This window comes from Monopterus albus, unplaced genomic scaffold (assembly GCF_001952655.1).
Source record: "Monopterus albus unplaced genomic scaffold, M_albus_1.0 scaffold25.1, whole genome shotgun sequence".
Classification (NCBI taxonomy): Eukaryota; Metazoa; Chordata; class Actinopteri; order Synbranchiformes; family Synbranchidae; genus Monopterus; species Monopterus albus.
Window position 1 is genome coordinate 2,616,909 of NW_018127905.1, and position 13,283 is coordinate 2,630,191.

The following is a 13,283-nucleotide window of genomic DNA, read 5'->3' on the forward strand; positions in this document are numbered from 1 at the left end:
CTCCTACAGTCCAAAGACGTGCAATTTGGGTTGATTGTGGCTCTAAATGAGTTTGTGCGGTTGTCTACATGTCAGCCCTGTGATACTGACGACCTGTCCAAGATGGACCCCTCCTCTTGCCCAGTGTCAGCTGGGACTGGCTCTGAGACCCTGTTCAGGAATAAGCGCTATAGATAATGGATGGATATATTCATTAAAATACCTGCCTTTGCACAAGAAGATTTGGCCACAAGAGCTCTCGTGCTATTTAACAGTACAAAGATCACGCTGTTAAAGGAGAAACCTTTTATTTTTTTTTTAAGACCATTAAAATAAATACTATACAGAATCCAATGTAGAAAATCTAATACACTGTTTCTGTCTCAAAAAGGTTAACAATTCCATAAATGCATTTTAAAAAATAGCACTGACCACATACCCCAAAACATGACTGTTGTCATATACCAGACATCACACCCCATGACAGAAGTTTTAATATTAGGACTTAGTAAGAGGAGAGAATGTTTTTGGGGAGTATATTCTCTATATACTTAATCAAATCTGTAGTTTGGTCCTTTCATTTCAGTCATCCCCTCCCTCCAACATTTTAATGAGGTAGGTTACCAAAAAAAAAAAAAAGAAATCAAATCACCCTATCAAAAATCTAACATCCGTTTTGAAAATAAAATCCAAGAATGTCAGAGGCTTTTGAGTTGAAAATCCAACCGAAGTCTCTATAGAACTCAGTTATATCTACTTAGACATCTGTGGCCACCACTCAGTCCTCAGCTACTGCACAAGTCACAAAAACAACCCAACCCAAGTATATAACTGCAGTAAAATGGATCTAAATGGTAAACAGGTTTTTTTTTATTGAATATGCCACATGGGCTTCACCTCACACATGTATTCTTACATGATAAAAGGTCGTTTTAAGCACTGAAGGTCCCTCAAATACTGATGTGGTCAAATGCAGCACTGACCATTGTGTCAATCAGGGTCATGTTCATACTGAACTGCAGTCTAAACAACTCATGTATCCCTCACCAGGCAGCCTTGGAGCATGTGGTGATGCTGTACATATGCAAATCGCTTCCATTTCCCCAAAACAAAAAAAAACAATCACCTTTGTATTAACATGTTGAAGTTATGTTATTTTCCCAATAGTCAGATCTAAAGTCTTTTTAATCACCATCTCGTATGTGCTTGTGTTTTGCATGTGGGGAAACTAAAATATGGAGAAAGACTATGGCAAACATGAAGCAGGTCAGTAATTCATCCTTCCAATATGGCCAAAAACTATTTCAAAAGGTTAAGAAGAATTAACAGGGGCATTCTCCCTTCCCTTAAAACGTAGAGGGTAAAATCATGGTTCAGACCGTAGAAGAAAAGGTTTAATTTCTAAAGGGGGTGGATGATGGCAGTGGGGATTTTTTCTAGATAAGATCAGCCACATTCATGGGCATCTCCTCAACGGTGGTGTTGTAGAATGTCTCAATATCCCTCAGGGTTCGCTTGTCATCTTCAGTGACCATGTTGATGGCTACTCCCTTTCTGCCAAAACGACCACCTCGACCAATCCTGACAGGGAACAAACAAATTAAAAATATTTAACAAGTGCACTACCATATTGTAGCTCTTATTCCAGTTTACCGTGTCATTCAACTGATTTGTCCTGTGCCACTGAGCTGCTAATGAAGTTTAAAATACAGTTAACCTAATATAAGGTCATTAAAACTAGCTTAATCTTTACCAGCTGCAGCTTCGCAATAACTAAATTTTAATTTAACTATGTAAATGTGCCATACTTTATATAAAGCATGTTATACTTTGATACAAATACTTTTGTGCTTTTATGAATGCAGGCCTTTTAGAATATTTTTACACTGTGGTACTCTTAATTTATTTCAGTAAACAAGGAGTACTTCTTCCACTGTTCGTTTGTGTGTTGTTGTAAAGGGGAGGAACAAAGCAGAGCACTAGGCTGTGGTGGTGTTAATGTTATGTCTGCAGCTACTACCAAAGGAAGCCAGTGTGATCCAAAATGGGCACACATCTATAAAAACTGTCCTGCCAGTTTGACTGAGGTGCTCGTTTGTTAATATGTTCGATGCCACACTACACTAACATCAGTCCGCTGGTGATGGGTTACAAAGTATTCAGTCCTCCACACTCGTCTCTTCCAAGCTCATTATCAATTAACTAATACATATCGCAAATGAATTCCTCGTCTCAAGATGAACTAATGTTACAACCACAGATTTACAACAAATTCCAGTATATGCACAATGTGCAAGCCAGTTAGTATTTTGACACCTTACATCCTTTAGTTGTGTTTATACCTGTGGATATAGTTTTCCCTATTGGTCGGCAGGTCATAGTTGATGACTAGGGACACCTGCTGGACATCAATACCTCTGGCCTGAGAAGGAACAAAAACCATTAGTTACATAGCACAAAGGCATTTATATCCACAATACAGAGGAATGGAGATGAAGCTTTAAAACACCAGACACTTAAGGCTGTACTGTCCATAGGTCAACACTGGGTAAAGACCATTCAAACCAAGTTCGGTCCCATTCAAAATGTTACATACCATCAAAATATTTAGAAAATTAATTGTTATCTGCCAATTAGTTGTGAGCCAAGGACTTAAACCCAGCCACAGTGGAGGGCAGATATCCTTCTCTACCAAGGAACTTTCAGTCCTTCACCATCACTGCAGATGGGAGGAGAGGGAACCGTGGACCCATGTCAACAACAACAACAACAAAACCCACACATGCTTAATATCTGTTGCTATTCCCTGCCGCTCCCCACTGTAGACAATGTTATAAGAGGCTGTTTGTGTACATACCAGCAGGTCAGTGGTTATAAGGACTCGACTGGAGCCAGAGCGGAACTCTCTCATGATCAAGTCCCTCTCTTTTTGGTCCATGTCACCGTGCTGAAAGGCAAGATTGGAAGAAAACAAATGAAGCCAAGGCCACACTGAACCGAAGTTAAATATCAAAACAACAAATGCCACCAGTTTACCATTTAAACCCAATACAGAACAAGGCTACATTTCCAGTTTGGTAAATTTTCCACTGCACAATGACTAAAGCTTGTGCACAATAACCCATGTCCAGTGAGATTCTTCATAATCCTTTCCTCTGTACCATTAAAAGGACACTGCCATTCCTGGCTGACCAGTGGGGGCAGGGCTCGACATTTACATTATACTCATGCAACTAAAGGGAAGGTAGTCACACAGACCAAAACTTAAGAGCAACATTTTTTGTTGTCCGTGCAGATTCTCAGTCATCCAGGTCATAGTAAGATGAAAAAGCAACTGGATTAGGTTTTCAGAACTGATGAAGCCTCTGGGATGACAGGTGAAATGTCTGCGACCTAAAAACCTAGTCCAGTTGATTTTTCTAAGTTTCTTTTTTTTGTTGCTGTTTCAATGTTTAATAATGACAAGTGTGAGAACACATTTGTGAATGGAGTGAGTCTGAACCAACCAGAAGTGCCAGAAGTGAAGATTACACCACATGGGCCTTAAAAGAAAACCAGAAAAAGGGAAGGGGAGACTTATTTGCTCTCACTTGAACTTAAACTGAGCAGAAAAGCTGAACACAGTCTCTTACCAGAGCAGAGACGGTGAAGTCTCTGGCATGCATTTTCTCAGTAAGCCAGTCTACTTTCCTCCTTGTGTTGATGAAGATGACAGCTTGTGTGATGGTCAGGGTTTCATACAGATCACACAGTGTGTCCAGCTTCCACTCCTGAGAAACACCACCAGATCAGACACAAGCTCAGTTTCAAGCCGTTTGAGCACAGCATGTACTTCATTAGTTACATTAGACTCAGCTGGCAGTTTAGATACACCTAGCTTAAAAGGTATTGTAACCTAATAAATAAATCCTCCCACATGAAGGTTCAAACTAGCTGAGATTGTAATTCAACTGTACGATCAATTTTGTAGTAGTAAAGGGTGTTTCTGTGAAACTACATCATTAGGCCTGGATACATTTTAGTGTTTTTTTTTTTTTATTAATGGTCTCCCACGACATCAGAAACACCTCTTGCATCATGTGGGTTTCCTTGCCAATTCTTTGTTATTCTCATGTTTTTCCCTTTGGTTTGCTTGTCAAAGTTGGTAGATGTGAAGTGAAGACAGTGGGGGGGGGGGGATAGTTAAGGTTTTACGGCTCATGATCTTGGGCTAAACAATAAAACTGAGTCCTGGCCAAAAATACTGGCACTCCTACATTTCTATCAGATAACGCACCACTTCTCTCAGAAAACTGTTGCCAAGTCTTTCGTATTCTCATGTTTATTTCTTTTGTTTGCACTAGAACAGAAAAGGCCTAATCTGATCCATTCCACACAGAACTCCAAAAGTGGACTGGACAGAATTGACACCCTCATCTTAATATCTGGTAGCACACCCTTTGGACAAAATAACTGGATTGGCATTCTTGTGTATATTTCTTTTGTTTGCAATGGAACAACACAAAAAAGACCACTCTTCTTTTGCCAACTGCTCCAGGTCTCTCAGATGTGAAGGCTTCCTTCTCCCAGTTGCTGTTTTGAGATCTCAGTTTCATTATAAATTAAAGGAGCATCACATGCTGGAAATACAACTATTTCTGATGATTTTGAAAAGGTGTCAGTAATTCTGTCCAGTCTATTTTTGGAGTTCTGTGTGGAATGTATCAGATTTGTCTTATTTTCCTCTGCTCGTTTCTGTTGTTCCAATACAGACAAAAGAAACATGAGAATACCAAAGAATTCGTAATTAGAACAGTTTTCTGTGAGAAGTAGTGCATTATGAGAAGTGCCAGTATGTTTGGCCCCATGACTGTATTTATCCTAGTCTCTCTGATAAAATGGGCATAAACAAGCACCACTGTATATAGCAACATAAACAGTAAACACAGGGAAGGCAGTTTCTACAAAAATCGATTATAACCTTAAGGAAGAATATGTTGCAGCACTGTTGACTGAGCGGCATTCATTTTAGCTAGGTGCAACTAAAAACATTAGCAACTTTGTGTACTTGCTGTTTACTTTTTCAATGCATCTACAGAGCATCTTACTCATCCTTGAAGTTCTGTTTTACCCTCAGTCTCAATGTGTAGTTTGCTGAATAAAAACTTCACAACGCTAAAATGTTTGACCTCTTTCTCCACATTGATGTAGAACTGGCGGATTCCCTCAAGTGTCAGCTCCTCTTTCTTGACCAGGATTCGGATAGGTTCACGCATGAACTTCTTCGTGACCTCCAAAACATCAGCTGGCATGGTGGCCGACAGCAGGACAACCTAATAACCACAGATGAGGGAAAAGGCAAGTTAAGACCAGATTTGAATCAACATTTCTGCCAGTCCTAAATGAAATCCAATTTTTTTTTGCGCTGTTGTTCACACCGTCATTTAAATGCGACTGCCATCTGTCTCATGTGTGAACGGTATATTGCCCTGAAGTGACCCGCATGCGCAGAAGAGGACGTGACGTCAGACGCAGCGTACTGTGTTTGCGGAAATAAAAATGGATGTGGCTGGTGATAGCATGTGCATAGCGATGTACCTGACAATTTGCAATCGAAATAAAGACATAAGAAGAATATCAAGAAGGAGAGCACAAATATGGCCTTTTGTGGAGCAGTGGCTGCTACCTCTGTACAGAAGAATGTGTGGGTGCCAAGTCGGAGCCAGGACTGGTGGGCTTCCGCGAGGGTCTTCATGGATACAGAATTCATTAATAATTTCCGAGTGAGAAGGGAAAGGTTATCACCACCTGAATCACCGTTGTCCGCCATTTTTTATTACCCCTCACTTCCTCCAGCGCAGAATTATGACGTCTGTCGCATTTCAATGACATAAAAATCGCATGAAATGCAACCTGGCCGTTCAGACTGAAGTTGCATTGCAAAACATCGGATACGTATCCGATTTAGGACTACATATGAAAGTGGCCTGGGCCGGATTTGGAAAAAAAAAAATTTGGATTTGTGCTGTTCACACTGTCATAAGGAAATCGGATATGGGTCGCATTTGGGCAAAAAGATCTGATTTGAGTCACTTCACCCTGCAGTGTGAACGTGGTCCAAATGCGAATCCTCACATCAACTTGAAAAGGTCTAAATGGTGGAGAAAAAACAAAACACTCTCTACTCACCCTTTCCTCAGTCAAACCATAGTCTGGCAGGCTAAATGTATTGCAATTGTAAAGAACATCCAATATGGATGCATATAGGCATATACAGCTGCAGGCTTATTCTTACACAACATAAAAAAATAAAAATAAAAAAAAATTTGCAAGAATATTTCCTATACATCCATTTTGAAATCAAAAACACCCCCACAGCTGAAATCCAGCACAATGCTGGAGAACTTTAAGCCCTGTGAAAGTCATTTTTTGTCCACTAGTTCAGGTAAATTGATATTTCCAGCTCATTTGACCTACAGAACAAGGCAAATCTGATGCCAACTGAAAGCTTGTCAAGTTGTACACACTGCCAGATGGCTCAACTTAATTTAAGAGAACATGCTTTTACCTGTGTGCTGCTTGCCAGTTTCTGGAAGATCTCGTAGATCTGGTCCTTGAACCCCCGACTAAGCATCTCATCAGCCTCATCCAGCACAAACATTCTGATGTGCTTAGAAGCTGAAAAAGAAATAAACTAGAATTACAGTCTTGCAGCTGATGCCTCAGCCAACCAGTCAAGCTGCAGATTACATGCATGTCTGTCCAGACGCACAATATATGCAGTGAAGACTTTGAAGCCGAGGTTATTTTAGTTGAATATTGTCAGACGGATGTACCTTTTTTTTTAATAATAGAGATAAAAGGCCAAGAACAGCCCTTTGCTACACCACATTTCACTTCAGAAAAATGAGTAGATTCATGCAGTTTCCACCGTCTCCTTTCATAGGGTGGGGTTGAGTAAAAAAAAATTAATATCCATCAAAATTACCAGCAATAAGTCCAGTGCAATCTCTGCTTTGAAGGAATTTAAAGATATCAAGTGTATTTAATTTAAAGAAATCTCAAGGTATTGATCTCGTACACAAGAGTAGGATGTGAGATCATAGTGAGGTTGTTGACAGATGTGCAGTCAAGAACAAATCTCATGTTACCTCTACTAAGTAGTCACAGCTCTTTTCAAGAACATTCTTCTGTGAAGACTCAACTATCAACACTAGACAATGACTGTGTGTTGGCTGCTGTATTCAGAATTAAGGATGTATGATCATGTCTCTGAATCCCTGCTGTCCTCAGAACTCCAGCCAGCAGAACGCCAACCAGAGCAGAAATACACCAGGGGTTTACAGAGTCAGCTGACACGCATGGTTTTCATCATTACACAGCAGTAGGAATAAACTGACCATCTGAAGGGCATTAAAATCAAATGCCCTTTCATACATGGCTTGTGGAATGAGAACCAATCACATTTTACAAGTCGAACTTCCATCTCCATACCTCATTCAGTCAAGTACAAATTCATCTGCCCAAATGTGGATAAAATACTTCTATTAAGCAGCTTTGATCTGTAGCATTACAATCATTCTGAAATTCATTTGAGAATCAGTTTTCAATTAAAAGCATGTCACTAATAAGCCATGATACTCACAGAGGTTTTTGCGAGTTAACATGTCAAAGACACGGCCAGGGGTTCCCACAACAATGTTAGGAGCTTCAGCCTGCAGCTTCTGGACTTCACTGCGAATGTTGGTTCCTCCAATACAGGCATAGCAACTGGCTCCCATGTAGTCACCCAGGGCCAACACCACCTTCTGGATCTGTAAACAAAGGTGAAAAACAGAATACCATTTGTTGATAGGATTAAAATAGTCAAGACAGGTCATATGCTGCATGTTGGATTTTGACGCTGGTTAAACCATTTTAGCATTACAATTTTTTTTTTTTTGTTCAAATTCGAAACACTTCCAACAATAGGCCTTGGAGTTTGTTTTTTTTTATTTTAAACCCCGGGTACCCCTGGTAGAAGGGCTATTGGGGAAGAGGTTTGAAGATGATGCAAAGACAAAATGAGGCAGAGGTGGCACCATACAGATCATGCACATGTATCCTGCCTTCAACTGGCTTAGGCAAACATTTTAGGAGTTATAATAAAGTTAAACTACATTTTTTTTAAAAATAATGTACTTTAATATAATAATTCAATTTTAAATGCTCTGTGCACATTAATACAACAAAAGCTATATGCTACTTTAATCAGCGCCTCAGACATGCCTGTTAGCATTGATCTTAAATGTCTAGCCTCTCATAAATCAGATCCAAAGAACTTGGATAGTGACTTAAACCAAACCAAGTTTGTTTTTTTTCCTTCAGCTTCATCTACTCAAAGTCCTTCCTTACTCACAAGAACCTTGAAAAGATAATTCATGCTTTTATCAGTTCAAGATGAGACTATATATTGGAGCCAATCAATCTTTTTTCATCTCCAACTAGTACAGAATGCTGCTCACCTTTTAAAACAACCCTCCCATGCGTGGTTATACAACTGCTGTTCATTATTCCCTCCATTGGCTTCCTATATATTTTAGGGAGGAGTTTAAAAGTGAACATGAGAAGTTTAAAGCCCACAGTGGTCTGACTGCTTCCTACTTGGCAAAACTTCTAATCCCCTGCAAGTATGACAGAGCAGTCTTCTATTTCACTTCTTTTACAAATCCAAAAGCAAGATGCAAGCAATGCATGACTGCACCTTTTCAGCAGCTGCTCCTAAATTGTGGAATACTCTGCCAGCTGACATTAGCGCCAATCACCGATCAGGCTTTTTTTTTTTTTAAGGAAAAACAAAATATTTACATTGGCTTTTGCTTCCCAGTAGTGCCATGACACTTCTTGACTTGTTTCAGCTCCTAACTTGCGTTACCTTACTATCTGGTTTGTGTACAGCTCATTTTCATCAACATGTTTCAACTCGCGTCTTTACACCTGTTATTTTATTTTGCTCATGTAAAGCACTCTGGACAACCCCTGGTTGTTTTAAAGCTCTGCATCAATGCATGTTGATTTGATTTACACATTTATGAAACAGAATCAACACATTAAATCAATTAACCAGTTTGCAAAACTGGCAACAATAGTGAAAAATACTGTTACACTGCCCTAAACAATTATTAGAATAGTTGCTAATTTACTGCAGGTGCATGACAGCACAGACAGACCTTAACTTGCACACTCATTTATGTGAGTCAGGAAAGTCTGTGTTTCAAGGGTCAGAAGACGAGATGTCCAAAATGCAAACATTTTGAAAGCAGAGTTTCAGAATGAGCCTACCTGCTGAGCCAGCTCCCTGGTAGGAGCCAAGACCAAAGCCTGAGTGCCTTTCAGCTCCAAATCGATCTGCTGGAGGATAGAAATGGCAAAGGTGGCGGTCTTCCCAGTGCCAGACTGGGCCTGAGCAATCACATCATAACCTTAAAGACAAAATTAAAAAAAAACAAACAAAAAAAAGGTAAGACGGATTCTGCGGATTTTCATGTGCCCTTAGAGCAAACCAGTGCAGCACATCTTGACCGTTTAGTTCAGGGCTCACACACAAGTTTCAGGTTCAGTAACTGTCACATGGAGATGAGCATTGTATTAAAACTAATTGACAGCATGTTACATTTCTATTGCTGCTCTCAACCCTGGAGCCAAGCGTTTGGAGTCAGCTGAGCCCATCTGCGTATAAGGGAAGAGGTAGATTGAGGGCAAATGTTGACTTCTGATAAGGCATTGTTTGTGTCTCTGCAGGGAGGTTGCGTCTCAAACATACATCATATCATACAAACACTTTGTGAACACAAATCTGAGACCATAATTAACATGTATACAGTGCACAACAATTTTGCTGGAGTTCAAGTTGTCATAAATGTGCAAGAGCAGCACATTAATATCCCACTGTTCTGAAATCAACACAGGTTTTTGCAAAGTTCTGAATCAATCCACGGTACACCACACTTTAACTTAGGGATGCAAGGACATTTGTAATTTCTCAATACCCTCATGAGACTATTACACATCTACCAGGATATTTTTTCATGTTATTTTGCTAGTTTAACTTGTAGCCACCCATAAAGTTTCTTCTCTTGAAAAAGTAGACCACGACATTATAAATACACCCCCATTAAAGCACAAATCTCACCTTTATGTGTCTTGTCTAAGTGTATTTTGGCTTCTTCTTCTAATTCTATTGCGTCAAGCAGCAGCTTGCTCAACACTGCCCCCAGTGGCTGGGGAGGATCACATTGGAACTGGCCAAGTACTGAGAACCTGACCACCAGTTGGCATGGCCACCAACCAGAGAAAGTCAAACCCGTCTAGGGGCAGTAAAACACTGTGTACACAACGTGTTTTGTTTATAAGATCCAGCTGCTGCAATACACTTCATAAAAGGACTACCCCCTTATTTTGCAGTTGTAGAACAGGTCAGTTAGTCATTCAGTGCCAATGACTATTCTTGGCAAATTTTTTTTTTTTTTTTTTTTTTACAGCACTTGTAGCAAGCCAAGAGGTGCTCTGTGTGTCAGTGGGTGTTTCACAGCGACCAAAACTGGTTCCTGCCAATTCTGTCCCGTTTCTTGCTGTATGTAAAGCAGGTCTGCCAGCCCTCACACCACATGTCCATTTTCTAATGCAGATAAAACAACTTTATAACTGATGTGGCAGTGTGAAGAGAACACACCGGGTGCATCAACAGACAAGACAGCATGCAGGGTGTCTCCTCATGTCCTGTACAGGCAGAGACCGAAGCCCCTTACACACTGCCTTTTGAAGGCGGGACTGGTACGCCTTTACTGTGTGCAAGGCACAAAGCTGGAATGGTGGGCCATTTTAGTTCTCCCTCTCATCTGCCTTGGGAGGTGGTACCAAAGACAAAACAAGGGGGTGACGAGCTCCGTGGAGAAAGGGGTGAACCGGCAGTCCGGGATCAAGTTCTGAAGATGTAATAAATATCTGTGTGACACTATCACTAGCATCTCAAGTCTGCACACCTCTCTGCTTTAAACTTATTGGCTTCTCTCCAACTTATAGGTTAAAGCATTCCTGATGTCACAAATGCACTAACTGCAGTTATTACTCATGACTTTAGTACAAAATACGCTAAAAACAAAAAAGGTAAGCGGGGTGACTGTGGTTCAATGGGTAGAGCAGTCATCTCCCAACCGGAGGGTCAGAGGTTCGAATCTCAGTGCCTGCAGTCCACATGTCGGAGTGTCCTTGGGCAAGACAGTGAACTCCCAATTTGCACCAGATGGTTAGAGCCATCGGTTGAGTTGGCGCCGCAGATGGCTGCCTCGGTTCTGTACCATAAACAAATTCTTTTTGTGTAACATACTTGGCCAAATAAACGGGATTATCCTTAACCAATTCTGTGTGAAGTGGTTAAAAAAAAAAAAAAAAAAAAAAGCTTGAACAGCCAACAAAGCTACATTTGCACTCCTACCATTGTTGTTTTGGCTCGTAGACTACCAGTGCAAAATTTAATCAAATGTGACAAAAATTGCAGAATGACATCCTGTCTCGCCTCTGTTTTACAATGCCAGTCTGAATTCACAGGCTGGCTCGCAATTATACCGCCCTTAGCTTGATCTGTATGAACAGCACAAGGGTGGGATACTAGCAACCCTTTGGAACGGGTGTCTCATGACTCCCAATACAAGCTTATGTTAGTAGCCTAACCAAAAGCATTGAATGCAATTGTACCTCAATGCTGAAATCTTGTAACAATTTTATTTTTGGTTTACATTTATACATGGCTGCCAAGATGCTCTCCATCCATCCATTATCTATACCGCTTATTCCTGAATAGGGTATCAGGGGGCTGGAGCTGACATCGAGCAAGAGGTGAGGTCCACCCCGGACAGGTGCCAGTCTGTCTATGTGTCAGTCCTATGATGAACAACCACACACACACTCACACCTATAGACAATTTAGAGAGTCGCAACCTAAGATGCATGTCTCTAAACTGTGGGAGGAAGCCAGGGTACCTGGAGAGAACCCGCACAGGGAGAACATGCAGTGCTAAATACCATCAAAAGGTCACTGAAGTACCTTTGAACCAGATGGTACAACTTCATCATCCTATGCAACTGACAGGTGTCCGGAGCAGGAGAGATGCTTTGTGGATTTCATAACTGAACTGCAATGATGGAACACACACACATCTTTAGCAAAAGGTTCACCATCACTTACCCTTGATACAAGGGATAATGGCTCTCTGCTGGATTGCGGAAGGTTTCTCAAAACCATATGCATAAATTCCTCTGAGCAGAGCCTCACGTAGGTTCATGTCATCAAAACTGTCCACGATCTGGTTCCAGTTACTCTGGAGGGGCAAAAAACAAAGAGCAACAGGTAGGTGCGTGTGACAACACACTGCGCTCACAAGGAGATTAACACCAGCTTTAAAAAGTCAACAATGACAAAACATGGCTGGAAAAAAATAGTGGTTGTGCTTATTGTTTGCACTGGGATTTTTTTTTTTACATTTTTATACTCTATTTTTTGTTGAATTTGTGGAAAGAACTTCAGTTGGGTCACACAGCCTCAGTTAGAAGTTCATGCTCATTTAATGTATAAGGTCTCGAGACTCATGTGAAAACATACAGGAGAGAAACAGTCAGGTGGGTCTATGGCAAAACCTACAGTGCTTATAGTGCTTGCATATTGTCTTTTACTGCATATGATGATTTATAATCAGAACTGAAGTGGCATTCATTACAAGATGGTTAGTTAAAACATTTCAAAGTGCACCTGTGGTGTCTTGCATTTCGACTTTCAGTCGAATAAGAATCAAAGTAGTACTTATGGTGCAAAGACTGACCAAACTTTTCTCTCCCTCTTATAGCCTTGGCTCTAGTACTTGACTGTGGAAGTTGAGTTGCAAAGGCATTTGCCAGTGTTGTCTGGCCTTTCAGCATTTTCTTCACAGGTGCAGTTGATTTTTGTAGAGAGCTGTGGTGGTTCTCTAGGTGTTTTTGGACAGTGCTCATGTTATCCGCAGTGTATTGCACTATTGCCTTTCAGTGCTTACATATTGTCCATGTCTTGTCCATCACTTTTTGCCATCGGGTACCCAAAATGCTGCCACATGAATGACTCATAAGTGGCGGGAGCATCTTCTATGCTATTTCACCCTCACACTCTGTCATGCTGGCTGCTGCTCTGGTTCTGTTATGTACCAATATCACAAGACCTCTTTACACCACAACGCTAAATATAGTCACATTTTAGTATCAAGACCTTGTCACACCCCTAACAACAAAGCAAAATAAATTTGGAATTCTAAAACTAT

The 13,283-nt window shown here is 40.7% G+C and overlaps 1 protein-coding gene across 1 annotated transcript; it reads right to left on the reverse strand.

Annotated features, from left to right (window-relative positions):
- Positions 1 to 827: 827 nt before the first annotated feature.
- eif4a1a (eukaryotic translation initiation factor 4A1A) lies at positions 828 to 12,881 on the reverse strand. The gene is made up of 10 exons (XM_020594861.1): positions 12,852 to 12,881; positions 12,182 to 12,314; positions 9,280 to 9,419; positions 7,604 to 7,772; positions 6,527 to 6,636; positions 5,148 to 5,291; positions 3,612 to 3,749; positions 2,837 to 2,926; positions 2,322 to 2,401; positions 828 to 1,560 (listed from the first exon to the last, which is right to left on the reverse strand). Exons 1-10 carry the CDS (start codon positions 12,879 to 12,881, stop codon positions 1,416 to 1,418), a joined length of 1,179 nt encoding a protein of 392 aa, XP_020450517.1. The 3' UTR covers positions 828 to 1,415.
- Between the last annotated feature and the right edge of the window lie 402 nt (positions 12,882 to 13,283).

What these genes read in the sequence shown, in the direction of transcription:
- eif4a1a (XM_020594861.1), bottom strand. Translation starts at nt 12,881, where the DNA reads ATGCCTTTGCAACTCAACTTCCACAGTCAA. An exon ending in CATTATCCCTTGTATCAAGG is followed by an intron (nt 9,420 to 12,181) that starts GTAAGTGATGGT and finishes TTTGTCTTTAAG; the next exon opens with GTTATGATGTGATTGCTCAG. An exon ending in ACATCAATGTGGAGAAAGAG is followed by an intron (nt 3,750 to 5,147) that starts GTCAAACATTTT and finishes GGTGTTTCTCAG; the next exon opens with GAGTGGAAGCTGGACACACT.